At 32.7% G+C, this 27,596-nt stretch overlaps 4 protein-coding genes across 4 annotated transcripts; 1 reads left to right on the top strand and 3 right to left on the bottom strand.

Annotated features, from left to right (window-relative positions):
- Window positions 1-291: 291 nt before the first annotated feature.
- On the bottom strand, window positions 292-3,145 carry LOC131615757 (mitochondrial import inner membrane translocase subunit TIM22-3-like). Its single transcript, XM_058886913.1, has 5 exons — window positions 2,872-3,145; window positions 1,547-1,611; window positions 1,373-1,445; window positions 1,232-1,285; window positions 292-828 (listed from the first exon to the last, which is right to left on the bottom strand). Exons 1-5 carry the CDS (start codon window positions 3,038-3,040, stop codon window positions 578-580), a joined length of 612 nt encoding a protein of 203 aa, XP_058742896.1. The 5' UTR covers window positions 3,041-3,145; the 3' UTR covers window positions 292-577.
- An 8,955-nt stretch (window positions 3,146-12,100) lies between these two features.
- On the bottom strand, window positions 12,101-17,719 carry LOC131615756 (kinesin-like protein KIN-12F). The gene is made up of 16 exons (XM_058886912.1): window positions 17,354-17,719; window positions 17,127-17,261; window positions 16,638-16,721; window positions 16,407-16,532; window positions 16,257-16,316; window positions 16,106-16,159; window positions 15,897-15,989; window positions 15,711-15,806; window positions 15,450-15,598; window positions 15,178-15,324; window positions 14,930-15,059; window positions 13,839-14,840; window positions 13,657-13,755; window positions 13,455-13,571; window positions 12,581-13,354; window positions 12,101-12,468 (listed from the first exon to the last, which is right to left on the bottom strand). The coding sequence occupies exons 1-16, from the start codon at window positions 17,579-17,581 to the stop codon at window positions 12,232-12,234; spliced, it is 3,531 nt and encodes a 1,176-aa protein (XP_058742895.1). The 5' UTR covers window positions 17,582-17,719; the 3' UTR covers window positions 12,101-12,231.
- Window positions 17,720-20,251: 2,532 nt separating this feature from the next.
- On the top strand, window positions 20,252-22,852 carry LOC131619658 (uncharacterized). Its single transcript, XM_058890733.1, has 5 exons — window positions 20,252-20,501; window positions 20,663-20,925; window positions 21,019-21,456; window positions 21,614-21,862; window positions 22,385-22,852. Exons 1-5 carry the CDS (start codon window positions 20,252-20,254, stop codon window positions 22,850-22,852), a joined length of 1,668 nt encoding a protein of 555 aa, XP_058746716.1.
- Window positions 22,853-24,461: 1,609 nt separating this feature from the next.
- Window positions 24,462-26,676, bottom strand: LOC131619657 (protein neprosin-like). Its single transcript, XM_058890732.1, has 7 exons — window positions 26,533-26,676; window positions 26,340-26,426; window positions 26,080-26,259; window positions 25,812-25,970; window positions 25,243-25,296; window positions 24,919-25,065; window positions 24,462-24,827 (listed from the first exon to the last, which is right to left on the bottom strand). The coding sequence occupies exons 1-7, from the start codon at window positions 26,674-26,676 to the stop codon at window positions 24,462-24,464; spliced, it is 1,137 nt and encodes a 378-aa protein (XP_058746715.1).
- Window positions 26,677-27,596: the final 920 nt, after the last annotated feature.

Genomic DNA, 27,596 nt, shown 5'->3' with positions numbered 1-27,596 from the left:
TTTGATTTGGGCTGCCATCATTATAAACGAATAATTAATAAAAGGGTTAATAGTAATTCACCCACTGTAATGTTAGCGAATTTTGCTTTTCCCCTCTCCCTACCTTTTGGCAACGGTTTCAAAAAAATTGTTGCCAAAACCTGCCTTTGGCAACGGTGGAGGATAAATCGAAACGCGCTTATATTACAGAGAGTAAACTACTATTAACCCCTAATAAAACTATATATTTGTTCTTAAGTTATTCAGGGTTTGGAATTCCAACTGAAATTGCAGCTAATTCAAACAAGTGTATTTCTACTAGCAAGCAAATTAATTAATCAAGCTCAATCATTCATTACAGATAGTCCTCTCGAGTTGCAACGATTCGCCAAGAAAATCCATGATAGAGAACAACCGAGATGCTAAATCGGAACAAAATAGCATATGTCGACGACACATTTTCTTGGACACCGATGTCTACTCAACCTCAAGTTCTTCAAAAAGAAATACCAATAAAAACTGCAAAAAACCTAAATAAAAGCGAAGAAGGGTGCATATCTTATCTACACGGTGCAAGAGGTCATGATACTGAGATGTTTTATCGGGATGTAGGATAAGCTCCCTTGCTGCGCTTTTTTAGATACTCTGAGAAAGAGGAGAAAGCTTCTTTCACTTCATTTGGAAGGGGGAATTGAAGGGGGAGTACCGGGGGAAGTCGTGCTTCATATTGCACCCTTGTTTTCCAGGACATAGGAAGTGCAAGTGCTGCTTGCCTTTTGTTTAGCCCTTCCGCGATAAAAGAAAATGCTCCAAAAGTGAGGCAGCTCTGCAAAAGAGCTTGTGGTGCACCTGAAAAATACTAGAGGGTAAGTCGTAATAACAAAACAAGTTCAAAAATGAAAATCACAAATGTGTTTACGCAAACAATGGAATGAACTTCAATAGTATCATCAATGATTAGAAAACAATCAGACGCAACAAAGTTTTATTTCTTTTTCCTTTTGCCTAATGGTGGTGGATTCTACAGAGGAATACAACTCAAAAATAGTCTCATGACACTCACCCACCAATAAGGGACGACGTTACATTTATTTAACGTATATGCGATATGATGATCATGTTTTTAAAGATGTATTAAGAATGAAATTTACAGATGTATATGTCAATGATAAACCTTATTCCTTATACCCTTTTTTCTTTTCAATCCAAGAAAGGGAAAATTCGTCCATTTATTTAAACGTTAAAAAAATACCAGGAAAGCTTAGAGCAAGTCCAGTGCAACATCCAGCTACTCCAGCGTTAATGGCTGCAGATGCAAAAGTATAGACATTATTAGTGAAAAAAACAACATTAAAGCAAAAGTGTTTTCATAGTTATATATTTCATTTCATACCATCATCCTTTCCTCGAAGTCTTTTCAAGAGGCAAGCAACCAGACTATGAACTCCAGACAAAACTGCAAATGTCTAATGAAGCAAAGAAAAAAAACTACTATGAACTCCAAACATATACATTGACCAAGTTGACAACAAGCAACCAACAAAAAAGTACACAGAGATTTTCAAACCTTTGCATAAGATCCCGCGTCTACAAAGGATGCTTTAAAACCTTTCTTGTTAAACAATCCAGCACCTGAAAGACACCCGTCACAAGCATCCTTAAGCATACAAATCAGAAAAACATCAACTTAATTAGGTCCCAAAGTCAAACTTCTTATAGATACACACTGAATATAACAATAGTCAGAAAGTAAGAGAAATCAATTGAAAAAGCTATAACTCATTAAATTTAAGCGAACACCGGTAACTTTGTAACCAAATCCATTGTCTGACGATAAATGATACAAAGCAAAACAGAATGACACTTTATCATTTCTCAGCATTGGTTTCACACCCCAATGCATACAACACTTTATCATTTCTCTTTGGTCCGTAGACAGAATGATAAACAAAACACACCCTGAAAACTCACACACAAAGGAGAGATCCAAGGCTTGAACCAAATTAACCATAGAAAATATCTAGGGTAACTAACAATCATGGTTTTAACTTGCAATCCGCAACAACAACTTGAAATCACCCGTCCTTCCATATTATGAACCGCACCAGACAACTGCGCACAGGCAACAACACTGTATTTTAAACTCGTGAATCAAAATTCACGCTGCAATGGCCACGTCGCAGCAATCAGGGTTTTAAAAAATGGTCGGCAGCCATGCCAAAACAGTTTTGGCGAGTGCCAATACCGATACTGTTATCACCATTTTCATATTTAGGAACAAATTATGGTTAATTCTCACCTCGACGACCACAATCAGTATCACGACATATATACCAACCGAAATCGCGAAAGCTGCAACACAACCGCGACGGTTTTTTAAAACCCTGGCAGCAATGACCGCAACCACAATTTAAAACCATGGTAAAAATCTAGGCATTGCAACTACGCTTTACTGAAACAATTTACCATTTCTAGTGGACTCAAAATCTAGTGTCAAAACCAATGTTAATTTCAAACATTTAAACATACTTATTTCACAAAAACCATTTCTGCATTCAAGCACGATTTCTAAAATTGAAAATGATTACCAAAACATCGAAAATACATATCAGTGCTGAAACGAAATATTCCAAAAAATCAAAACCTAAGAAGAAGCAGTTTCACTTCTGCAACTGCAACAACACTACTTCAACAAAAACAAAACCAGCATTTCAACCATTGAAAATGAAAATGAAAGTGAATTACACACAATTCACAAACACGCACTATAAAACACAAACACTAAACCCTCGATTAAATCACCAAATAAAAAATCCAAATCAAAAGAATCATAATTAAGTACGTAATTAGTGAAAGCTACTAATAGAAGAGACGAAAAGAGAAGAGAAAGACCGAATCCAAAAACGGAACCCATTAAAGCGCCTTGGAAGGAATTCTCGGCGAAACGGGATAGACAAACGGCAGTAGGACCGGGAATGATGGCGTTGGAAGAATCCGGAACGGAGTCGGAAGCATCCGGAACGTGAGGCGGTGTGGTACCGTCGGAATCCGCCGTCGCCATAGTTGTTTGCTGTAACTGTTGTTGGGTTCAATTCTCGTTTCTGATGTGTTGTCGTTATGTATGCGTTATCTCTTTCAGTTTCAAAAGTTTACTAACGACGTCGTTTTGATCCCTCGTGAATCAAATATAATCTAAGTTAAAGAAATGTTAATTATTATCTATTAGTATTTCATTATTTTTATATCATAGTATATCATGTAAACTACATAACTATTCTGACATGTTTTACTAGAACATCATTACGAGTTGTTTAATTCTTGTTATATTTAATTTGATTTTGTGAGATTTTGTTGGATATATATCACTTATTTATGCAGGTCAAGAAGATTTAATATGGAATTAATGATTTTATCTCTAACAGTATATAAGTTTATAAAATTGAATGTTGAGATAATTCAGGAAACTTAATATTTTGTTCCAAGATTTAAGGAGATTTTTCTGCATAACTGGTGCAGCTCACAGCTTCTGGATCAAGTAATATCTAGGTGAAGATTTTGAAGCCCATTGACTATTGAGTAGTATTTAAAGAGAAATCTAAACCTAATGTAATCAAGTATTTCGCAATTGTAAAATTAGGGGAAGTTTAGAGTCTTAAGTTTTTATAGTCTCTTGTGTTTTTGTAAGTCACACATGCATCTTTTGATACAATGAGGTAGATTGATTGTTACATGATTGTTTGTCAAGTTATTGTTCTCACTCTTCAAACTTTTAAGCATAGAGTTGAGTATTGTTTATTGTTCTTAATTGAAGCTTTTAAGCAAAACTAAGTATTGTTTATTGGAAGTGTAATCTTTATTTTGGTTATTGTCACAGGTTGTGACTATTTTTATCACTTAGGTGATTGGTTGTAGGAAGTGAGAGGGAGTCTCATATCTAGAAGGTTTCTATGTAGAAGCTGCACAATGTAGTGATTAGGTGATAAGTTGTAAATTGAGACTGTTTAGACTTTGAACTAATACTATCATAGTGAATTTTCTTCCTGACTTGATAGCCCCTAGAGTAGGTGATGTCGCACCGAACTGGGTTAATAATTATCTATGTCATTTATCATTCTGCAATTTATTTTTGCATAAGTTACAGTTTTGATAAATTGGTTCTCTTTGTCAACATATGTTATAACATCTATCTTGACATTATGTTTTGATGTTGGAACATCAGTATTAACATATTTTATTTTAAAGCGACAAAATTTTATAGATGGTCAACATTTATAAAATGATTGAAGTGAGTCGATCCAATTACTTCATAGATTGCTAAAAATGAGTTTGATTCAGTTTCTAATAGGCCATGTAGCTCAATGAACCGGTCAATTTCTTATTTTAATATTAGCTTTAAATTTATTTAAAAAAATGTAATAAATAAAAACAACATAACATAAGTAAGTAGAGAATAATTATAAATATAATGAAGTTATATTTAAAATATTCATCAAATCAACATTCATAATGAAGTTATATTTAAACTACATAATTAATTAGAGTTTGTTAAAAGATGTATTCCCTTTTTTTATTCACTTTTATAACTTTTGTTTTCTTAATTTCATAATATCTTTTCGAATCTTATAAATCCATAACGTATTTTAAAATCTTAAAAGAGTCCATGTCATAAATAAGAATTTTGATTGTAAAAATCTATTTAAAAAAAATCATAAAAGTCAATATATTTCTACATAGTTTTTTAAAATCTTAAAGATTTTATCTTGTCAAAATAGTTTTTAAAATTCTAAATCCAACGCACCTTTAATTTTTATGAACATCAGAGAATAGATGTATAAGAATGTTTATGATATTCTAAATCATTGTATCTAGAATTATCTCCAAATGTCAATGGTTATTCAAAAATTTCTTTTATCTTTTTATGAAAGTTTCCTATTGTCAATACGGTATCATAAGATAACTATATCATGTGAAATTTATTCATTTTCTTTGTTCATTTTCTCATCCATCTTCATCATAAAAGATTTTCAAATTGAAACGTCAATACAAAAAATGTCAACCCTTTCTTCGTTGTACATTTCGATAACTTTGGCCTTGTTTTGGTCGCTAACTTCTTCATGCCCCGTTGAGAAAGAAATAAGTGTGAGTAGTGTTAAGAAATAAGTGTGAATTTTAAGAGTTACATTGTCAAAAAAAGTGGAATCAATAAAGTATCGGAGGTATGTCATGTTTACGTAGGTTGCACTTTTGTCCACAAAGAGGAATGTGCAAACCAAGAACATGAGCCAACACCGCAAGGCGTAAGCTCGATGATACTCAACAAAAACACCATCACCTTCCTCCTCGGACTTCGTTGTCGCCGCCAAATGGTTCTCATAAAGCTCTTTCAAGCAGGAGAACAGGATATGCGCCCCACTCGTTGCTCTGCACTCATAATCGGCCAGATATGGATCCATACCCATATAATCCACCATCCACTCGATGGCTTCCACCCACTTATCTGGGAAAAGGTCCAATAACCTCCCTCTGATCGGCAGGTGGAGCAGACAGGTCACATTGTGGAGGGTGATCGTCAACTCCCCAACAGGAAAGTGGAAAGACGACGTCTCCTTGTGCCACCTTTCGGCAAATTCCCCCTGCATGTCGTGGCTTATGGTACTATATCTGGTCATAAATAACCTTCCAAGTCCTGATCCAGCTACGACATCATTAAACCACTGAGTCTGTGGTTTAAACAAATCAAATATTTTCTACGAGCAAAAAAACAACAATGTTAGTTAAACCGTTTGAATTCATATCAAGTATTTGTAATTAAAACAGTTAAATTAGAAAGTGCAATAAAAAATAATCTCGTCGTTCCAAATATGTCGAGTGACATGGTCATGATAGTATATTAAGACGGACGTGTCTGAAGGCCCTCTCGGATAGTCGTCATCTTGTGCGTCTATAGAATCGTCCTAGGCATCATCGCCGTGCTCAGGATGAACCTCAGGTACCTCCTCCTCCTCACGTACCTCCTCATCCTCCTCTCGAATAACCTCACGAGAGGAAGACGCTCTTTGACAGCCGACTCCTCTGTGTAGATGAGGATCCTGCAGGCGCCTCATCCATTTGGACTGGGACTCAAACTCGACCCCATTCCCAAGTCATTGTTTGTTGTGCTGCTTTCTCGCGCCGAGATGAGGTTGTCTGTGTCTGCCTCCCTATCTAAGTTGATCACTCGGTACTTGGTTGTCAGTCATTTTCCTGAAAAAATGCCACTGATAAGAGTATGATGAAAACAAAATTAAAAATTAAAAAAAACAACTCAGAGTAAATTTTGGAAGTGCATATTCGAAACTAGTTAGAGGTGATTTCGGATATGCACTTCCGAAATTACCTGCGAGCAACCATTTTTGACAAATTCTATTTCTTACCCTAACTCATACAAAATCCAATTTTTGAGGTATAAACATTATCATTGAGCATCAATAACTTCAACCTACAACATTATCCTAATTTTTAACAGCCTTAATAACATTGAGATAGAGTTGAGAGTTGTGGAACCTTACAAATTTTTGAAGCTTTGAGTAGCACTTAAATAGAGCTTTGAGCCTTGAATGGAGCTTGAGTGGAAGTTGTGGAGTAGTAATGCCTTGACAGGAACTTGATAGGAATGAGTTTGAAGTAATAATTTTGAGTTTTGAAGAGACTGTAAATAGTGGTGGTGGTTGTTTGCGTTTTGTGCAAAACCCCAAAATACTTCGGAGATACATATTTGAAATCACTCTTATTTAAAAAAAAATATATATTTCCGCAGATGCATATCTGAAATCACTCTTATTTTACATAAAAGGTGTCTTCAAATATGCATGTCTGAAGTATAAGAGTATTTTGAAGTTTTCACTGCGGATCTGTAATGTATATGGATGCATAAAAAAATTGTCTTAATTTAATTCATTTTATTGTTTAGGGCCTTGTGGCCATTTAAGAGGGTAAGTACTACTTTTACTTTACCATAGTTGAAGATCGTAACATATTGGAAATTCTAAATACACCCTTTATCTTTCTTACACACTTCATGCAAAATGTTTAAAATATCACTTGAATTCGAAAATACAGATCTAAAATTATTAATCTACTTAATATAAATGTAAGGAAGTCATGATGGCAACCCTAGCCACATGTCTTCTTGAAAATAATCCTAGCCACATGTCATTTTGAAAACAATCCTAGCAACATGTCATTTTGAAAACAATCCTAGCCACATGTCATCTTGGTAAGTATTCTAATTACAAACTCTATATAAAAATAAATAATAATAATATAATAATATTAAACCACCACTATTATTAATAATATAATATTTAGTTAATAATAATAATAGTAATCTACTTCTACTTAATATAAAATAATAAAAATAATAGTAATATTAATAATATAATATTCAATTGCCACTATTAAAAATATCCAAATAAAAGTCATTATTAAAAAAATCTTTCAAACTTATAAAATCTTGAAATCTAGCCTATATTTCAAGTTTAAAAAATATAAAAGTAAATTTTAAATATAGATAATCAATTTTTACGATAAAATAGATAATCTTAAATTAGTTCATGCTAAATTCTAATTTTATTTTTTTATTTTTCTTCTTTTATTTTTCATTTATTTAAAAAAAATTATGTTTAAAAAATAACTTACTTCTCAAAATAAAGATGAAATAAAAGTATCGTTTTAAAAAAATGTGTTATCTAAATGAGTTACACAAATTTTTATTATAATACAAAATTAATAAAAAAAATTTACAATATTTAAGTATAAAAATTATCAGTTATAATAATTATTGAGTTTGATTGTACTAAAATTTTAATAATCATTATGAAAATAAAAGAAAATTTTGTAAATCATTATTTATTCTCATATTGATTATAATTACTTTAGATATATACTAAATTTATTTAAATTAAAATATTTTATATTATTTTTCAATTTAACTTTAACCACTCATTTTCTAAATAAAATTAAACCTTTAACTCATCAATTATATTAATAAAAATGTTTATATATTAAAATTATCCGTTACAATATTTATGAAGTGTCATTATACAAAATTTTTAATAAATCATTATGATAATCAAAATTAATTAAAAATAAAAATCCTATCAAATATTATTTTTCCCTTACTTTGGAATATTAATTTTTATATAGAAATAAAATATATTCTACAAATATTCACTATTTGTAACATTAAAAAATTATTATAGTTACAAAATTATTTTTTAAATATAATCATTTAAGACAAATATCAATGTTATATGAATAATAATTTTTATTCTTTATTGCACCAGCTTTTAAATATTTTTTTTTCATATTTTTCATTCTTTTTTTTTTCATCTATTTTACAAATTTCTATGTTTAAAAAATAAATTACTCACTTACAATAATATTAATTAATGATAAATTATAATATTTTTCATTCTTTATCACTCACTTACAATAATATTAATTAATGATAAATTATAATTAGTTAAACGGTAAGTTACAGTTTTTAATCTCAATTAAAATAATATTAATGAATAATAAGTTTTAATTAGTAAAATTTGGAGTAATAAGATTTAATTAGTAAAATTTGGAGTTACAGTTTTTAATAAGATTTATTTTGTTTTTAGTAACCATTATTGTATGTTATATATATGAATACGTATTTGGTGAATGAATTTGACATATTTATACTATATATATTGGCTAAGTCTTCATCATTCTCTTCCAACAATTGATACTTTCGATTATTTTTCTTATTCTCACTAAGTTTTAACTATGATTTGTTTTATATTGTAGGTGACTCCACTTACTTTATTATAACAATTATCTATATTTTAACTCTACTTTATTTTGTATTTTTTATTGTAGATCTTTATCCTTTTATTCAAACAAAGTTCACAAGGTACCTAATTTTTTATTTTGTATCTATATTTTTATTTTATTTTTTGTTATTTTTGAACATATATATGCTAATTGTTCTTTGATTTATGTGACAGGTTTAAGACTCAACTTTACTCTGTTATATTAGTTATGTAAATACTTTAGTTATATTATTTTGCAATAACTTTCTTGAGAATAAATATATTATTATGCTATTTATTTCTGCATTTTTCTCTTCTTTACATTGATTAATTTGAATGTAACAATTTTTTAGTGAATGAAAAGAAGAAAGAAAATTTATATTGTTGCTACATATTTATTTTTACTATTTGAAAATTATGTGAAAAATGAAAACCCATGTAAATATATGTCTTTAACCAAAATATTTTAGAGAAATATATGTTTGATTTAATTTATTTACTTAATTTTTTACGATCTTCAAAGGACTTCAAAAATAATATATGCATACAAAATGTGTCTCATTTGTCAATATATTTTATTGTGTAATAAATGAGAATGATAATAATGATATATTTTGATATAGTTATGATACATGTTATACTAAGTGTATTACAGAGTGTTTCCAAAAAAAAAGTGTATTATAGAAAAATATTAATATAGTAATTATATTATTATTATTATTATTAAATTATTATAATAATTATTATTAATATCATAATAACTATTAACTATATCTCTATATATTCTTTTAAAATGCATAATTATTTATGCAAAATAAAATTGCAAAATAAATTGTAGTTGTAAGTTATAATCGATTTAGTTGTCACTTACTAAACTCTGAATATTACTTTCAAAATTATGTAATGATAAAGTATTTGATTTATCATTATATACCTATATAAATAATATGTATTATGAATAATTACTTTATTTTTTTTAACGAATGAGAAATATGAGGACTAATCTACATTTTTTTTATCATAAAAGTATACTTAAGAATCAAAATATCACTATTTAATAAAAAAACTAAGAAAACTTCACTAAAAAATTAATGACTGAAATTAATAAGTTTTAAAATCATTAATGCCTATAAAATTTAAAAAAACTCTTTAAGGTTTTATTTTAATTAACAAAATTATTTTTCTTTAATTTTAATATTAAAGTGAAAATAATTAATTTATTAAGATGGTTAACCTATAATAAATAATAGCATTAATAAACAATCCATTACCCAAGTAAGAACATCTCTCTTCCACTATAATAAACAAACAAAAAAATTACAAAAATATGGATGAAATTACTTGATTAATATAGGAACACCAAATAAAAATCAATATGATAAGATATAATATGATTTATTTTTAAAAAATATGTATAGAATATACTATTTAAAACTTTTTTTGGACATGACATTGAATAAAAAAATCTTAGGTTTTATAAGTTATAGAATAATACTAAAAGAATAACTGAAATTTAGATTGATATACTCTTATATGTATTATGAATTTAATGATTAATCATAAATATTTATCTACAAATAATTTAATATAACACTTTTTATAATATTGCATTATTCACGTAAATATGTGAAAATTTTCAAATTTATAGAACATAATTGAAATATATATATATATATATATATATATATATATATATATAAATTATATATATATATATATATATATATATATAAATTATTAGAAATTCTCATATATTTTAAATTTTTTTTATATTTAATATAATTTAAAAATACGTTTAACTATATGATACAATTTATATATATAAATTATTAAGATCAAAATTCTAATCAAACCCGTGCAACGCACGGGCCATAGAACTAGTTTACACTAATTCTCATCACAAATTGAAAAATATATCTCTGAATTTATATTTTAATAATCAATTTTTTGAATACTTCTTAAGAAAATAAAAAAGTATATTAATGAACTAAAATTTAATTAATTATGATGAGAGAGAATGCTTCTTAAATATGCCTACCTATAATGCTTTTTAAGTAATATGAATTAATTAAAAACCTTATTGAAAACCAGATTTTTAAATAGATTTTCAGGTCATACCAGACTTTTAAAAAGGTCATGTCACGTCGGAAAAAAAATTTATAGTAGGTCATAGGCCAGACTCAAGCCATGTAATTTTATCGTATGTCAGACTCAAGCCTTCTAAAGCCTAACCTAACCTAACCTAACCTAACCTAGCCTATTTTCAACTGTTAAATTTTTATAAATAGTGGATCAACCTCTTAAATTATAGGATTGAGGAGGAAAATTAATTTGACTTTTTTTAATAAGGGAGAAAGATTATAATTAATATTATAACTATTTATAATTTGTTATGCATGCATATACTTTAGGGTTTAAGGATCCAACCTCTTAAATTTGTAGGAATGAGGAGGGAATTTAATATTTGACTATTTTAAATAGTAGTTAATAAAGTAGAAAAATCGATAATTAAGAGCATCTTCAATGGTGGTATTTTCTTTTGAGTTCTCCACCTAGACATGCCACATCATAGTACCATTGCATTGCAATGCAACTATGAAAAAATTGTGGTACCCAATCAAATTAGTTTATGAGGTAAAGTTGTGGGCCCAATAATAACTTTTTAGAATTATACAATTAAAATAAAAATTATAAAAATTATTTTAAGATGATGTGGCTAATGGGACCCATAAAGAACCCAAAAATGGGTTACACCATTGGAGATGCTCTAATAGTACTATAGTTATTTATAATTTATTATGCATATGCCTATAATTTAAGGTTTTGGAGTCCAACCTCTTAAATTGTAGGAATAAGAAGGAAATTTTAATATTTGACTTTTAAAAAAAGTAGTTAGTAAATTGAAAAATACATAATTAATATTATAACTATTTATAATTTGTTATGCATGTGTAATATGATCAATTGGATGTTTTTTTTATTAATCCTTGATGATATTTACTTTAATCTCCCTGATATTATTCACTTTAACAAAATTTCAATTTAATTGACAACGTTTATCACATTCCTATCTTTAGAAATAACTTAAGTAAACCTGATAAAACCTTCAAGGACAATTTGATCAAGATTTTTTATATCATTTTAAAACATCATTAATATCTCATTTCCAAAAGAAATATAAACATCATATAGAGGACCCAATGTGATTAAGATATAACAATCATTCAATGACAACCACTATCCTGGTGCCAAGACAAGCAGACTTTAAGAATTCAGGTTCCAAATACCAATTTGTTCCATACTGACTAAAAGATACAAGAATTTAAACAAAAACAAAGAATGTAAAAATGGTTTACAAATGAATACTTTTTGATCCAAGCAGGATCAGATTCAAACTCATCGATTTCTAATCAAATCAGCAGTAGTCAAATTGTTAATAATGCTCTTGATAGATTGCTCCAAATTCAGCTCTCCATGCTTGATCATCGTCCTTATTGTTATTTGCCACATCAGAATCCTCTCTATATAGCTGTTTCAGTGCAGAGTCTGGTAATTTGCTCTCTGCAATGTACTGCTTCATTGTAATCAGCTCCATCTTGTGTTTTCTTTTGAGTTTATCCATTTGCTTCTTTAGCTTTTCATTATCTTGCTGCACTTTTGTAAAATTATCCTGCACAAGAAATATAAAAATTACTTCCCCTTAAATTGATGCTTTCAGCACAAGATATTGATATTGCATCTAATGAATTCAGAATTAAAAGAAAATTATGATTGGATTTTACCTCTGCAACAGAAGCTGCATGTTCAGCTTCTCTGAGTCTGACAAGTAGTTCTCCAGCCGCATGAACAGCTTCTGCAGTGTCTCTAAGTTGAATCTTGAGACTTGTGTTCTCCTTTTTCAAAAATTTTGCTTCTCTTTCCCTCTCCACCCTCAACGCAGAAAGCTCGGCTGCAAGAGCTTTAGCAAAGCGGGCATGACCCCTTTTACCAGCCTTTGCTGCCACCTTCTTCACCTCGGCTATACCATGCATTATAGCATTGTGTTTTGCAACCAAATCGTTATACTTTTCTTGGAGGTCAACATAGTGTTCTACCATTCTAGCATGTCCAAGAACCGATCTTTTCAGTGCATCATCTAACTCTTCAGTGCACATCTTCTCTAGCCTCAATTCCTGCTCCACCCTCTCTGCGCGCTGCCGGTTAGCCTCGAGATCAACTCTTAGTTCATCAGTAAGACAAATCCACTCACTTTCCATTTCTGTCCATTTCTCTCTTTCTTTCTCTAGCTCCTCCCCACCATTAGAAGAAAATACACCACTTTTTCGCAATTGAATGGATCTTGATATTAATGAAGACCTTAGTTTGTCGGTGGACATTTTAACTGGTGCTTCGCTGTATAACTGCAGCTTGCTTCTCAGATTCTGAATTTCCTTGAGAAGTTCTTCCTTCTCAGTAGCATCAAAAGAGATACTTCTTTGAGGTAATTCTTCCCGGACTTCTTTAATTTCACATTTTTCTTCTAAATGACTACTGTCTGAAGAAGTGGCCCTCAGAAGCTGCAAAAAAAACATAAAAATAAATGACAAGGGTCAGTTCCAATGCTTTAAAGTTTAAACGGCTTTAGCTTTATATTGTAACTGACAAGCAAGAATGGACCTTGTATTCATCTTTCAATGAGCTATTGTCCTCTTCTGCTTGTTCAGTCTGCTTGCTCTTTTCTTGACCATACACAACAATGGAGTTTAGCTCTTTTTCTCCTTTAAGTTTCTCCACCTGAACAAATTCAATTAAATATTTAGCAATATAAAATCAAAACCACAAACATACTATTAATGTACAGAGTAAAGAATCCTTATACCAATTGATTTAGTTCATCAATTCTAGCTGCTTGCTCCTTGCAAACATTCTCGAGCTCCTTTTCTCTCGTGATTTCTTTCTCCATTATACTCTCCAGACCCTTTAGAAGAAGAGAAAAAAATATAGTCATAAGTTTATCACAAGACTATTGAAGAACATTCCAGAAATTAAGCCAAGACATACTTTTGGAGCCTTATTTGTCTGTCCATCCAGATTTCCTGTTTCAGCTGTATCATTGCATGACTTTAAGCTACCTTGAACCTCATTGGAATCCTGATCGAATATAATTTTGCGGCAATAACCACAAAGCAATGTAGCAGTTCTTTCATCAATAGAATATTTCCTCTGTTGCGTTGTTTGTTCAGAAGAATCGCCAGAGCTTAAGTGCCCAAAAGAGAAGGAATTTGAGGATTTGTTTAATGATGAGTTCCTCTGATGACTATCAATTATTTGTAATCCCCTCTTAAGACTTGCTGCCAGGGACTCAGTAGGACCTGGAAAAACCTTGCTTGATCTTAGTGAGGATCGCACAAGTTCATCCTTTGTAAATGACTTCGCCGGCAAATCCTGATTGGAACTTGAATTTTCCTCTGCCAGTTTGTTTGAACTTCCAAGACAGCTAGATGAAAAGGCCACACTCTTCTTCTGTATATTCCTGATTTTTGGAGACTCAGAAAGTTGTGGTTCCTCAAGAAGCATTGGAGACTGATAAGATGAGCTGACGGAGATACTATCTCTGAATGAAGATCTGATGGCCCTTGAGGAGCAGTTGGCTGATGCGTACAAGGTGCCATCTGATGCCACACTGTCCTTAGGACAAAGCTTGCTAAATGATTCTCCTAAACATTCTTCCCCCTTTTCAACTTCATCACCACAGGACATATCTGCATCACAATTTTCCTCAACAGAATAATACTGGACACAATCTTCACTGACAGATATGTCTATAGGGTTCCCTTCACATGAACTATAAAACTCATCAATCTGCTCGCGTAATTGCCTTATGTCCTCCTCATTCACATTCACCTCTTCATCAATATCATTATCAATGTTAGGTAGGAGTAGAGAGCGATTTAAGCTAACCCTCAAATGATTAAGGCTATCCCGTACATTCTGTACATGCAAGTAACCATTTTTATTCCCGTCTGAGCTACGAACATCAGTCTTTGCTCTAATAAGTTCCTCCTGTACCAAATTAACACAAATTACAACTTTCAGATCTGCGTCAGTCATTTATAAATTATTTTCATTGAAGTTCTGGAGACGGACGATACCTTTAACTGTCGGATTTGATCACTCAAATCATTAACATCATCCTCCTTTATTTCATTGATAACAGGCTCATTTTGAATGGATCTTACTCGCTGTCCAAATCTGAGTGTGCGTAGTGTTTCACCATTATTCCTACAATAAAATCAACAAGTGAGATCTTTACCGCTAGAAACAAAATATATACATTGTTTATGTTATTAGGCGTACAACAAATAAGCAATGTTCTTTGATTGAAAATTGAAATACATACTTGTTATCTGGGTAGACGGAACATATTACTGAGAGTTTGGCATTTCCTCCCAGGGATTCATGTAATAAGCGTGTTAAACAGGAGTTTTTGTTTGGAACTTCAGCTTTTCCTGAGCTAGTTTCTTTAGTCAAAGCATCTACTACGTGCCTACGCCAATGAAATGAAACAGTGGATACAAAGAAAGAAGTAAAATCAGACCAAGATATTATTTAACAACATAGATTAACTTAACTAGAGAATATATGTAGTCTAGCAATGAATGGCATCCTTACCCAAGCTGAGATAAAGATTTCTTTACGTTTTTGGTTTCCCTTAGACATTGTCTACCTGCGCCATCAACTTTGTTCCTGTCCTGTCCAGCAAGATCAATAAGGCTAATTCTGCTACTTTTTGAACTACTGAAACCATTTGTCGAAGCTCCCTGCAGCATCAATCAATAAAAATCAGACATGGCAATTAAGTAATAGAGAAAATTAACAACAAAAGTATCCAAAGCGAATCATGTTCAACAGAGTTATATTGGAAATACATACCTTACACCAAGACTCAATCACAATAGTGAAAATGATATGAGATCTAGAGCTCTTAGAATTCAAGGTTGTTGCTCCAACTTTTCTGTTAGAGAGGCCCTGTAGTGGCATACAAAAGTCAAATCAACTTGACTGGTTAAGAATTTGCATATTCAAGAATCAAGAATATTTGCTTTTAAGATTCCATACCTTAATCAGAATTTGTGTCACATCATCATAGCTAGTGACATATTCCTCACTCAGATTCTCCAAGGACAGCGCATTTTTGGAGTCATCCTTCACCTGTGATAATTTGGATGGACCAAGCCATTATAAGAATTAAACAATGAAAATTCAATTGGAAGTAAATAATGTTTTAATGACAAAACTGTACTACAAAAGATAACCATATTGCTTACCTCAAGGTTCCGCTGGGTAGGATCAAGTAAATCCCCAATTTCTTCATTGTATATCTGTTTCAAAGAACAACAAAAAAATACCATTATCGGAAACGAACAACCCCCAAAATCGCCACAAGCCCGGAATGGTAGAAATCTCACATATAATTACCTCAAGAAAACAACACCGACACTGAAAATTGAACTGTTTCCCCTCAGACATGCGCTGTTCCTAACATAGTTAGTCCAAAAACAGTCAAAACTCAAAAACAGAAAGCAAAATTCAAAGCATTAGTAGTTTAAGCATGAGGTAAAAAAACACCTTTTCAAGCTCAGAAAACAACATTTGAAATATCCTAGGCACAATTCCTTTGTGACTTTGAGGTGAGTGCTCCTCAAACATAGCACTCGGAGGACCCCACATTGTATAAGTCTTTCCACTTCCCGACTGGCAAAGAGTTAAAAATGAATAAACCTCATTAGTCCATCAAAAACACCAAACATGTTTTCCCTACCAAAAAGTCGAAATAATACATCAAACATCAAATAATACCTGGCCATATGACAGAATTGAAGTGTTGTAACCAGCTAACGCATTTCTAACCAAAGGAGCACCAACTGACTGAAAAATATCTTCCTGAACAAAACAAACAGCAACTTAACATAAATCACACTTATCTAAATCTTCCTTCTCTTAAGAACAACTATGAACATGAATCTACAATATTGAATCAAAGAACTCTAAATTACTATCTGTTCGAGTTTCTAATTAGAAAAAGAGTGCCTCAACCCTATGATAGAAAATTCAAATATTCTAAAAAAAAATCACAAATAGCACACAGTGAAGTAAACTAGTACAACTATCTTCCTTCTCTATTGAATTATGAACATGGATCTACAATATTGAATCAACAAACTCTAAATTACTAGCTGTTCGAGTTTCGAATTAGGAAACAAGTACCCCAATCCTATAATAGAAAATTCAAAAATTCATAAAAATCATAAACAGCACACAGTGAAGTAAACTAGTACAGTATTTCACCTGGTTTGTGTTTGAGTCAAAAACCGAATCAAATTTAAATTGTCTATCTCCAACACACAAAGTATCAGAAGAAACCCTCTTAACCGTTTCATCTCCAATTCCAATGTTACTGGTAGGTCTAATTCGCACTACAACCTGTTTCAAAAATAGAAAGAAAGACAAAAATAGCTCTGAGTTTCGAAAATTAAGCTGAAAAAACGAAAGAATTGAAAAAGTTAGTAGTTTACCTTCACCGATGGATCGGATTCAAGCGGAGTTGAAATTGAGGTTTTAGAGATCGATTGTTTGGCTGGGAGAGGCAATGTTTGGTGATTGTTGATCTGAATAATGTTAGGATCTGTAGGAGGAGTGTTCTCAGCATCTGAATTTGGGGATTTAGGGTTTGAAGTGGATTTTGATATTCTCTTGGAAGAGAATGATCTGGGAAGAAGGTTTCTGAGAGATGTGGAAGACATGGTTGTGAAGAAGAAGAAAATAATCTAGAGAGAGAAAGCTAGAGAGAGAGTTAGGGTTCAAATTGAAATAGTGAGAGAGAAGATTGCAGAGGTTTTTGAAGTTAAGAAAGTGAAGAAGTTTAAGAGACGATGATGATAAGAGAGAAAGCTTGAATTCAAACGAAGATGACCGTTGCAAAAGAATACAGAAAGTAATAAATGAAATGACTAAACTAACCCCATTTTCTATTGTAATGTTCTATCATGCCTTTCATTTATTTCTTACTCGGCAACATAAATTGTTGTTAGGAATTAGGATGTTAACGTGTCTATGTCCGCATTAGTTACTAGTGTGTATACCCGTACCTACACGGGATAAAATTTCTTATGTTAAAAATATGATAACCTTATGTGTTATCATCTTGTATTTCTACACAGCAAATTAAACTTGATTTAAGTTCTTTGGTTGATTACTCAACGACGTGTATTGCGCTAGTATTGCTCTTATCTCATAATCCATATATTTCTACACAAAATCATCATTTTCTTTTCAGTTTCTACAATGTTTTGATATAATAACAGTAGAATGTGTATGATTAAAGTGCAAAAGAATGATATTTATATTCACAATTAATTATAGAAAGTGTTCTGGACTGGGCCGACGCCTGACCTAATTGGACTAAGGCCTAAATCTTTCTCAGCCCATGGGGGATCCCTCCTCGACAAATGCATACCCAGCAGACGGGCGTAAGCACATGGCCTCCAGCCAGTCGAAACAACTAGCCTTCGGCGGGGCAAGATTGGACCTGGGCAATGCCACCTACCTGTTCCTGAGCGGATGCCTCTTACGAGCATCACTGCATATCTCTACCGCCGAGGACCCTCCTTCTCGTATGGTTTCTTCCCCAACCTTCCGGACAAAGCGCGGTCCACGCGTCCCTAAAAGACCGCCTCTCCCCTTAAACTTCGGAGTGGTTGACCCATGAGGGTGACCACGTGTTGGTCTCCACTACACACGTAGGATCCTCGTAGTTTTTAAATTGGGCTTGGGTATCCAGTCCAGTAGCGAGATCTTGGCCCAGCGCTGGAAAAGAAAAAGACTACCAATGGGCCCAAGAGAAGGGGCCCCTCACCTCCTCACAAAGAGCTTACTCCTCCTCGCAAAAAGCGCAACCCATTCCCTAAAAATAGGACAACCGTGAAAAAGTCCAGGTCAAGACACTCTCCACGACGTCACCAACGCCGCTACGACTACACTCCTTCTCCTTCACTAGTTGAGAGTGACTAGTAGAGACAGGACCCCTTTTCACTAGAAATCATAGGGGCCAAGATCCCTAAAGGGATGGAAAATCCACTCGCGATGGATTTGTACAACGTTACAACCGACCCAGAAAATCGTATCTTCTGTGTCGAAACAATGCTCGACTACCATTCTGTTAGTGTAGCCATCATATGTCGTATCTTCCCCACCACTTTAAGAGGTGGTGCGATGACTTGGTACAAGAGATTTCCAAGAAATTCCATTCACTCCTAGGCAGACTTCAAAGAAAAATTCTCCTACCATTTCAGTGCTTCTCGTCGGTACCCTAAGACTGAAGCCTCCCTAGAAGCAATTGTTCAAGAGGCAAACGAATATCTCTCAGCTTACCTCGACCAATTCAATTGAGAAGCGTCAGGTGCCCACAACTGAAGAAATGAAGATGTATCTGCTCAACCGCGACCTTGTGCCCGGCAACGACTTCCACAAGGCCATCGGGATTGAAAAGCCCCAGTCAATGGATGCACTCCTTTTCAAGGCGCAAGCCTACATCGTGTATGAGGAGGAAAAAGTCGCATCCACACGGGAGCCTAGGGACTCCAGCATCCCAAGAAGCTCGAGGTTCGACGACCCACTTCCTCGGAGAGGAGGAGAAAAAAGAAAGGAAGATAGGTCTCGAGAAGCTAAAGATCATAGGGGACCCTTTGGCCGTTTCACAGAGCACACGCCATAGAACGCTTCCCGCGAGCGTATCTTGGCCAAATGCAAGGGTACCGAATTCAAAGATTCCAGAGTTTGTTTTCCCAACCGGGTACCACCCGACCAGACGCAGATAAGTCCAAATGGTGCAAGTACCAAAAGAGCTACGAGCACCTGACCGAGGATTATGTCCACCTAAAGGATTCAATCGAAGCAATGATCAAAGAAGGATGCCTTTCAAAGTGCGCAAAGAAAGGAAACACTCCTCGATGGGAAACATGGATACCGGACAAATCAGATGATGACAGATCCCCTGATCCTCGACCTGTCCAAGTCGCGTTCTACAATTCAAGGCCCAGAGACTTTCTACCTCCTCGAAATCTGACACTGGCCTACAGGCGGTGGGAAAACTTCCCTGCAGTAATGATTATCTCAAACGGGGCCATTCCGACCAACTCTCCATTGGCTCGGTGAAAAGAAAATTCAACGAACTCATCGACAATTGTGTTGACCTCGAGCCTACACTCAGGAAATTCAAGGGGAGATAAAATCATTCCGATCACCTTCTACCTCGAAGAGTTTCCCGAAGGATCCCCCAACGCCAACATTCCTCTTATCATTCAAGCAAAAATGGCAAACTTCGACGTCCACCGGAACCAAATTTTGCTAGTATGAATGGATTTAATGCCTTGGGGTTACTTGATTGAGCCTCCTATGCATCTAGGCATTGAACCATGTTAGTCTCTTGGAACGTTAGGCAGCTAAATAACAGTGATAATTTGAGAGAGATTAGCTCCCATCTCTCTAACCTTAACCCTGATATTTGTATCCTTCTTGAAACTCGAGTTAAAAGCTCTAGGGTTAGCTTAGCAAGGAATAAGTTGAAGCAGCATGATAGGTATCTTGATAACTACTCTCATCATCCTAATGGCAGAATTTGGGTGAGTTGGAGGTCTTGCAACATTGAGATTTGTCTGGACAGAGGTACTGACCAATTTCTACATTGCAGAGTCAATGATGCTCATGGCAGGCTCAAATTTAGGATGACAGTTGTGTATGCCATGAATACTCTTGACAAGAGGAGAAATCTCTGGTCTAATATTGAGACTCTGGCTAGCCATTATAGTGAACCCTGGTTCGTGTAGTTGGGGATTTCAACAATGTCATTAGAAGAAAAGATCGTATTGGTGGGAGAATGGTGGATGATTATGAATTCCATGACCTGCAAAGTATGATGGATATATGCAACTTTGCTAAAATGGAGAATCAAGGTTACTACAACACTTGGCATAATAAGCATGAGAAGGATCCTATATACTTTAGAATAGACAGAATTCTAGGGAACTCAACCTGGTTTCTGAATTTGGAGTTACAGTTGACACACTTACCTCCTAGTGTTTCTGATTATGTGATTCTACATCTCTCTAGTTAGAATCATCACATGCCTAATAGGAGCAATTTTAAGTTCATTAACTGTACCACTGAGCTGGAAGAATTTTAGGAGGTGGTTGCTACAAATTGGTCTGAGCCTATAAGTGGCAGTCCCCCTTTTATCTTGTGGGAGAAACTAAAGAGACTAAGACGTGCCATCAGGAAATTGAGCAAGCCCCTCACTGATGTTCAGAGAAACATCTTGTCTGCTAAAGAGGGTCTGGATCAAATTCAACATAATCTTTCTAGGGACCTTATGAATCCATATCTCATTCATAAGGTCAAAGAGAAAACTATGGAGATTATAAGATGGCAGGAGAGTGAGGAAAAAGTCTTGCAGCACAAAGCTAAGGTCGAGTGGATTAAGCCAGGTGATGGTAATAATCATTACTTTCATGCTTCTCTAAAAGCAAAGACTAACTCCAAGAGACTGAAGAAGGTTTGCATGGAGGATGGCACTAAAGTTACTGACAAACAGGGGATTGAGGACATGGTTCTAAATTTTATGGTGAGCTTATGGGAAAGGATGGTAGAGTCGTGAACCAGATCAATCTCCAAGTCATGAGGTAGGGTAATGTCTGAATTATGAGCAGAGGCAGGAAATAATCAAACTTATCAGTGAAAAATAAATCTATGATGCCTTACATGACATGGGATATTTCAAGAGCTCTAGCCTTGATGGGTATAGTCCTGAATTCTTCAAGAGTTGTTGGAAAATTATGAAAGAGGATCTGATATGTACTATTAGATACTGGTTCAGGACTAATACAATGTTCAAGGGGTTCAACAACAATCTTGTAACCCTTACCCCAAAGTTCCCTGAAGCTAAGAAACTTAAAGACTATAGGCCTATTTCCCGCTGCTCTATAGTCTACAAGATCTACTCTAAGATTCTTACATCTAGAATTACCAAAGTAATATGAGATATTGGTAGCAACAATCAAGCTGCCTTCATAGCTGGTCAGCAAATCCATAAGCATATTTTTCTAGCTTATGAGCTCATAAAATGTTACAATAGGAAGCATGGAACTCCCAGGAGTATGATACAATTAGACCTTCAAAAAGCATATGACATGCTCAACTAGAAGGCTATGAGTACTATATTGACTGAGATTGGGTTCTCAGAGCAGTTTGTGAAGTGGGGTGATGAATGGTGTTACTTCTGTGTCTTACAGATTCAACATAAATGGAGAGCATTATAGACTAATGAAAGCAGAAAGGGGGATCAGATAGGGAGACTCCATTTCTCCTTTCCAATTTGTGATTGTTATGGATTATATGAGTAGATTGTTGCTCAAGATGCAGAAAAATCCTGATTTTAATCACCATGCTAAGTGTGAGAAATTAAGTCTCACTCATTTAACTTTTGCATATGACATTCTCTTATTTTCTAGAGGAGATGTTGGATCTGTGGACTGTTAATGTCGACCTTGCAGGAGTTCTCCAACTCTACTGGATTGGTAGTGAACCCAGCCAAATGCTTTGTCTACATGGGTGATGTGGATGATAGCACAAGAGAGCAAATTTTGCACACTATTGGATTTAGAGTGGGTCAGTTGCCCTTCAGATACTTAGGTCTTCCTCTCTCAAGCAAGAAGTTGTCTATCAATTACTATCTTCCTCTTATTGACAAAATTCTTAGTAGAATTCACAACTGGAGCTCTAAGTTACTGAGCCTTTCTGGGAGGGTTCAACTTGTGAAGGCTGTGAGTTTTGTTATAACCAATTATTGGCTTAAATGCTTCCTTATCCCCAAGAATGTTATTAAAAGAATTAACTCTGCTTGTAGAACCTTTGTGTGGATAAGTGGTAGTGCTCCAAGTAGAAAGAGACCTATTTATTGGAAGGATGTGTGTAAGCCAAAAGTCAAAGGTGGTTTGAACATCCTTGATTTTGATTGTTGAAACAAAGTCACGATGCTCAAGCTTCATTAGGACTTAAGGAAGAAAACAGATAGCCTCTGGGTGTTATGGATGCATACTTATTATATCAAAGGGCAGAACATAATGAGTATGGATGGTAGCAAGAATACCACCTGGATTATTAAGGGTATTATGAAGGCCATACTTAGCATTGATGATTCCTACAGCAGCTAGCAGCAGGCCTTGATGATTGACAAAGTCAAGATGGGAAAAGTGTATAAAGATCTCATGAAAGATTATGCTAATGTTAACTGGTATGTGTTATTTGCAGGGAACATAGCAAGGCCTGGAGCCTTGTTTTGCTTATGACTTGCTTGCCACAGACGGCTGACAACAAAAGAGAGATTAGAGAAGATTGGGATCATTAATGACACCAAGTGTTGTTGGTGCAGTAAGATGGAGACAATAAACCATCTATTTTATAGCTGCAGTATCATGAGGAATATATGGTCAGAAATCTTGTAGTGGATCAATCTAGGGCACTCTCCATTAATGTGGAATCAGGAACTTTGCTGGCTCACTAAATGCTGCAAGGGAAAGGGAACTAAAGTTGGGATTATGAAGATGTCAGATGCTGAGTCTTTATGTCATTATTGGACTTTTTGGATTGAGATGTGTTTCGGCAATCCCCAAAGTATAGGTAGGATTGTGAATAATATAAAAACACAATTATACATAGAGGTTGGAATTATAGGAAGTATAGTGACCACATAGCTATATTGTTGATGTAATTGCTTTGGTTAGTTGGTTGGATCCTTGTGATCACCTTATTATACTTAACTGTTTTTTGAATTATAATAAAAAAATTATTGATTAAAAAAAATAGTGAGATATGCACCTCTACGTCAACGTGGATGTTGAACGAGGAAGACAAACAAAAGAAACCTCGATGGTTTAATGTAGAACGACATACATAAGCATATGAAGAGTTTAGCTAGAATGACCATTATGAATGATTGTAGAATCTGAATTGAAACAAATGCAAATTCCATCCAGGCTCAAGTTGTATATCTATAGAAGCCCAATTAGTTAATCTTATCTCTCTTACAATAAAACCATTAGAAATTCAAACATGAGATTGTGAATTTCAAATTTTAACCTCTAATACTTACATTCAACCTATCAATATTGACTTTAAAAATTTATGCTATAATTTACGAACACTAGCATGCATGTATTTATTAAATGTCAATCATCAATAAGACCCCAAAGTCTTATTGTAAGGAGATTTAATTTTGTTAAAAAGTTATTCTCAAATCAATAATTAAAACACCTTTCACATTCCATTTAAAGACAAATTTATATTACGTAAATAGTTATTATGTTGATTTCGTGTCTACAATACCAAACATTTTTAATATCGAAAATTGATCACTAAATGATAAAATTTTAGCCGTCAACGATGTTAAAGCTAAATATTACTTTATCAACTAGTATTATTTTGGCAGAGAGATCTTCTAAATTATGTTATATAAAAATTGTATGTTCCATTTCAATTTTTCAACAAAATTGTAAAATAAGAGCATTTAAGTTATATTGTTGTTATTACTACAACACATCTAAAAGAAAAATTTATTTATTATGATTATTATCAACATGCACCTGGTCCTCCAAATAAGAATATACATGCTTCTGGTTCATCTCGATAACCTAAATATTTAGCACCATAACATCTGCCATTGTTGTAAGTTTTCACCTTACCATATTGAGGGCCGATATTTTGTCTTATATCATTCAGATATTGAATATGTCTAACATAAGCCGTATGTATGACATTTCCATCTGGGAAATGTCCGGATCCCATTGGAGGATCAGGAGCACTTACACCTGCTGAACTTATTGTTAAGCCACCCCATCCCACTTCGTTAGCTTTGTACAAGTTAGAAAATAATTGTCCTGGAAAGTATCCAATTGCTTTATTTTCTATACTCAACCACCAATTTTGCGTTCTATCGTCCTGAGATCGCAAATATCCATAACATTTTGTCAATATATAAGTCACATATTTAATTTGAGCCATATAATTATATTTTACGTAAAGATATTACCTTGGAAATTGAAACTGACAAATCAACGATATATGGGTTTCCATATGTTGATGTTTTCTCTATACGTGAACCGAGATAATATGAACGGTCTGTTTGAACGAATCCAGGACACATTGTATTGTAGCATCCAGATTTAAAATTATTTGACTGCAATATTTTACATGTCATGTTTTAAAGAAATAACACTTTTTTCAACTAATATGAAATATAAAATTAAAATTAAGAAAAATATTATAAACATTGATAAAATTAATTGTTTATTAAGAACAAATTTTATCAACCTATTAAAGTATGTTAAGATCAAAACATTAAAATTTTACTTACCGTCCATAGTGAAAAAAGATGTGTTCCACCATTATTGTATAAGCGTGGGGATACCTGGTATTATATATGAAATAATAAGATAATATTTTTATATGTAGTCAAATACATTTAAATTATTATAAGAATTTATGTCAAACACCGAGTGACTCATCAACAATTGAATAATGATCACTTATAAATAAATAAATAAGTTTTAGTAAAGAGTGTATTATAATCTTTTAAAAAACTAAAGAGTGCAAATAACCATAAAATTGAAATACTAAAAATTTGTTTTATAACCATTGGAAAAACTAAAGAATTCTAAGAGTGTATTATTATCTTTGTAAATATAAACTAAAAAATTTCAATTTTTCATAGAAATAAAACAATAATAATAATAATAATAATAATAAATATTTTTCAAGTTATAAAAATTTATCAATTAGTTAGCTGAAGGTAATACTTTAAAACTATCTTATATAAAAAATTTATTTTAAGATATATAATAGAGAGATTATAAAACAATATATTCATGCATGTTTTAAAAATAAAAAATTAATAAATTAATAATAGGATATATTTATACTCACGTTCCATCCCACCACGATTTTATTAGCACCACCTCCCACGCCGTTTTGAACATACACAGCACTTCCACTTGTTTGTCCCATAGAAACTTTAGGATTATAAACACTAGTAATTCCGCTAGCTCCATAATAATCTTCACCTCTAAGATATGCTTGAGAAGACTACAAATTTAATATATTCACATATTAATTTAATTTAAATTAGTTGGTTTCCATAGAATATAGATAAATAAATTAAGAAAAATCCATTTGTATAAGAAAAAAAACTTACATAACTACGAACTCTATTTTGATCTAAAATATGATCGTCGAATAATTGTTTGCCTTGAATGAGATTTTCTTTAGTTATTCTTCGAATAGGAACAGTTCCTCGTGGACATTCAACTTTTTCGAGAATAGAAATGGGCTTGATTTGAGAAATCTTCACACTTGTTTCAAAACTTGGTTTTTTCTACGAAAGAGAAAAAAAAACAAAAACTAATAGAATTAAAATAAAATGAGAGAGAAAAAAATCATAATTAAACAATTTACCTGCAACGTATGATTCTTTAATAATGGATGATCAAAAGCCGGTTGTTTGTTAATATGAATACAATCAACTATATGTCCTGATTTTGTCTATAAAAACCACCAAAATCAAAGAAAAGCAAAATTATTATACATATAATATATGGATCAAATTTCAATGCCAAAAATAAATAGAAATACATATGCGTGTAAATACATGAATACTCTTGACAGGAGTTTTATTGATGATATTTAATTGTCTTTCTAGTTCAAAGTCCTCTTTGAACATGGTATGATCATCAATTATATGACCAATACTGCTAGTCACCAAACACAGAATGAAAAACAATTCATTCATCATTTTTATGTTATCTTGATATCTTATTGTTGAGATGATGAATTATAGTTTGTTAATGGTCTATTTATACTACTTCATATATTAAAGCACGAAGTCAAATTACATAACACTCCTTACTTCTCTCATGGAAATTTTATCTTTTTCCTTTTAAATCTTTGGTTTTTTATTCTTAAAACCAATATATTATTAATTAATTTTGACTGAATTACTTTTCACCCATAAAAAACATTCATTTAATTAATTTTATATTTAGAAAATGAATTAAGGATGATTGGATCTATTCTTAAGACTAAATATTGGCATGCGTAAAAAAAAACTAAATATTAGCATACAAGAGTTTATTTAGTCAAATTGATTATCTTAAATGTTTTATTATATTTTTTATTGAATTTAATACAATTTTGACATTGTAGAAGTTTTTAAACTTAACTTAATACATTTTTTATTTTGTAGAAGTTTTTTTTGGATTTAATTTAATATATTGGTTTTTTTTCTTTACAATATGCTCTTGGGAAAAATAACGCTTCCGTTTAGTTTTTTTTTTTGTATTTAGTTGTTTTGCTTCCGTTTCTTTTTTTTTATTTAGTTGTTTTGTTAAGGTTATTTACCTACAGTAATAATCCATTTTTGTTAACAGTATCTAATCAAATTATGTTACTTAAGAATTAAAAATCAATAAATTTAATAATTAATTATACACATGTGAAAGACCATTTTTTTTTTGAACGCAAACAACTCAATGTGATTCATTTAATAAAATTTGTTCAATACAAAGAGGAATCAAACTCAAAACACTACGTCTAGCCCAAGAATTAGCCGCCCTCGCAAGGGAATGAGCAACCATATTCGCTTGACGTTTTACAAACTTGACCTCAAAATTAGGAAAAGACTGAAGAAGAGTAGAAATAGACTTGATAATAATG

This window comes from Vicia villosa, linkage group LG7 (genome assembly GCF_029867415.1).
Source record: "Vicia villosa cultivar HV-30 ecotype Madison, WI linkage group LG7, Vvil1.0, whole genome shotgun sequence".
Classification (NCBI taxonomy): domain Eukaryota; kingdom Viridiplantae; phylum Streptophyta; class Magnoliopsida; order Fabales; family Fabaceae; genus Vicia; species Vicia villosa.
This window is presented reverse-complemented; position numbering and strand designations above follow the sequence as displayed.

What these genes read in the sequence shown, in the direction of transcription:
- LOC131615757 (XM_058886913.1), bottom strand. Translation starts at nt 3,040, where the DNA reads ATGGCGACGGCGGATTCCGACGGTACCACACCGCCTCACGTTCCGGAT. An exon ending in ACGCGGGATCTTATGCAAAG is followed by an intron (nt 1,446 to 1,546) that starts GTTTGAAAATCT and finishes TTGCTTCATTAG; the next exon opens with ACATTTGCAGTTTTGTCTGG. An exon ending in ACTTGCTCTAAGCTTTCCTG is followed by an intron (nt 829 to 1,231) that starts GTATTTTTTTAA and finishes AGTATTTTTCAG; the next exon opens with GTGCACCACAAGCTCTTTTG.
- LOC131615756 (XM_058886912.1), bottom strand. Translation starts at nt 17,581, where the DNA reads ATGTCTTCCACATCTCTCAGAAACCTTCTTCCCAGATCATTCTCTTCC. An exon ending in CATTGAAAGATGAATACAAG is followed by an intron (nt 13,355 to 13,454) that starts GTCCATTCTTGC and finishes TTTTTTTTGCAG; the next exon opens with CTTCTGAGGGCCACTTCTTC. An exon ending in ATGCAGCTTCTGTTGCAGAG is followed by an intron (nt 12,469 to 12,580) that starts GTAAAATCCAAT and finishes TTTCTTGTGCAG; the next exon opens with GATAATTTTACAAAAGTGCA.
- LOC131619658 (XM_058890733.1), top strand. Translation starts at nt 20,252, where the DNA reads ATGTTAGTCTCTTGGAACGTTAGGCAGCTAAATAACAGTGATAATTTG. An exon ending in TGAGATTTGTCTGGACAGAG is followed by an intron (nt 20,502 to 20,662) that starts GTACTGACCAAT and finishes TGGTTCGTGTAG; the next exon opens with TTGGGGATTTCAACAATGTC. An exon ending in ACATGGTTCTAAATTTTATG is followed by an intron (nt 21,457 to 21,613) that starts GTGAGCTTATGG and finishes GGATATTTCAAG; the next exon opens with AGCTCTAGCCTTGATGGGTA.
- LOC131619657 (XM_058890732.1), bottom strand. Translation starts at nt 26,676, where the DNA reads ATGATGAATGAATTGTTTTTCATTCTGTGTTTGGTGACTAGCAGTATT. An exon ending in CTCCTGTCAAGAGTATTCAT is followed by an intron (nt 26,427 to 26,532) that starts GTATTTACACGC and finishes TGGTTTTTATAG; the next exon opens with ACAAAATCAGGACATATAGT. An exon ending in TGTCAGTTTCAATTTCCAAG is followed by an intron (nt 24,828 to 24,918) that starts GTAATATCTTTA and finishes TTGCGATCTCAG; the next exon opens with GACGATAGAACGCAAAATTG.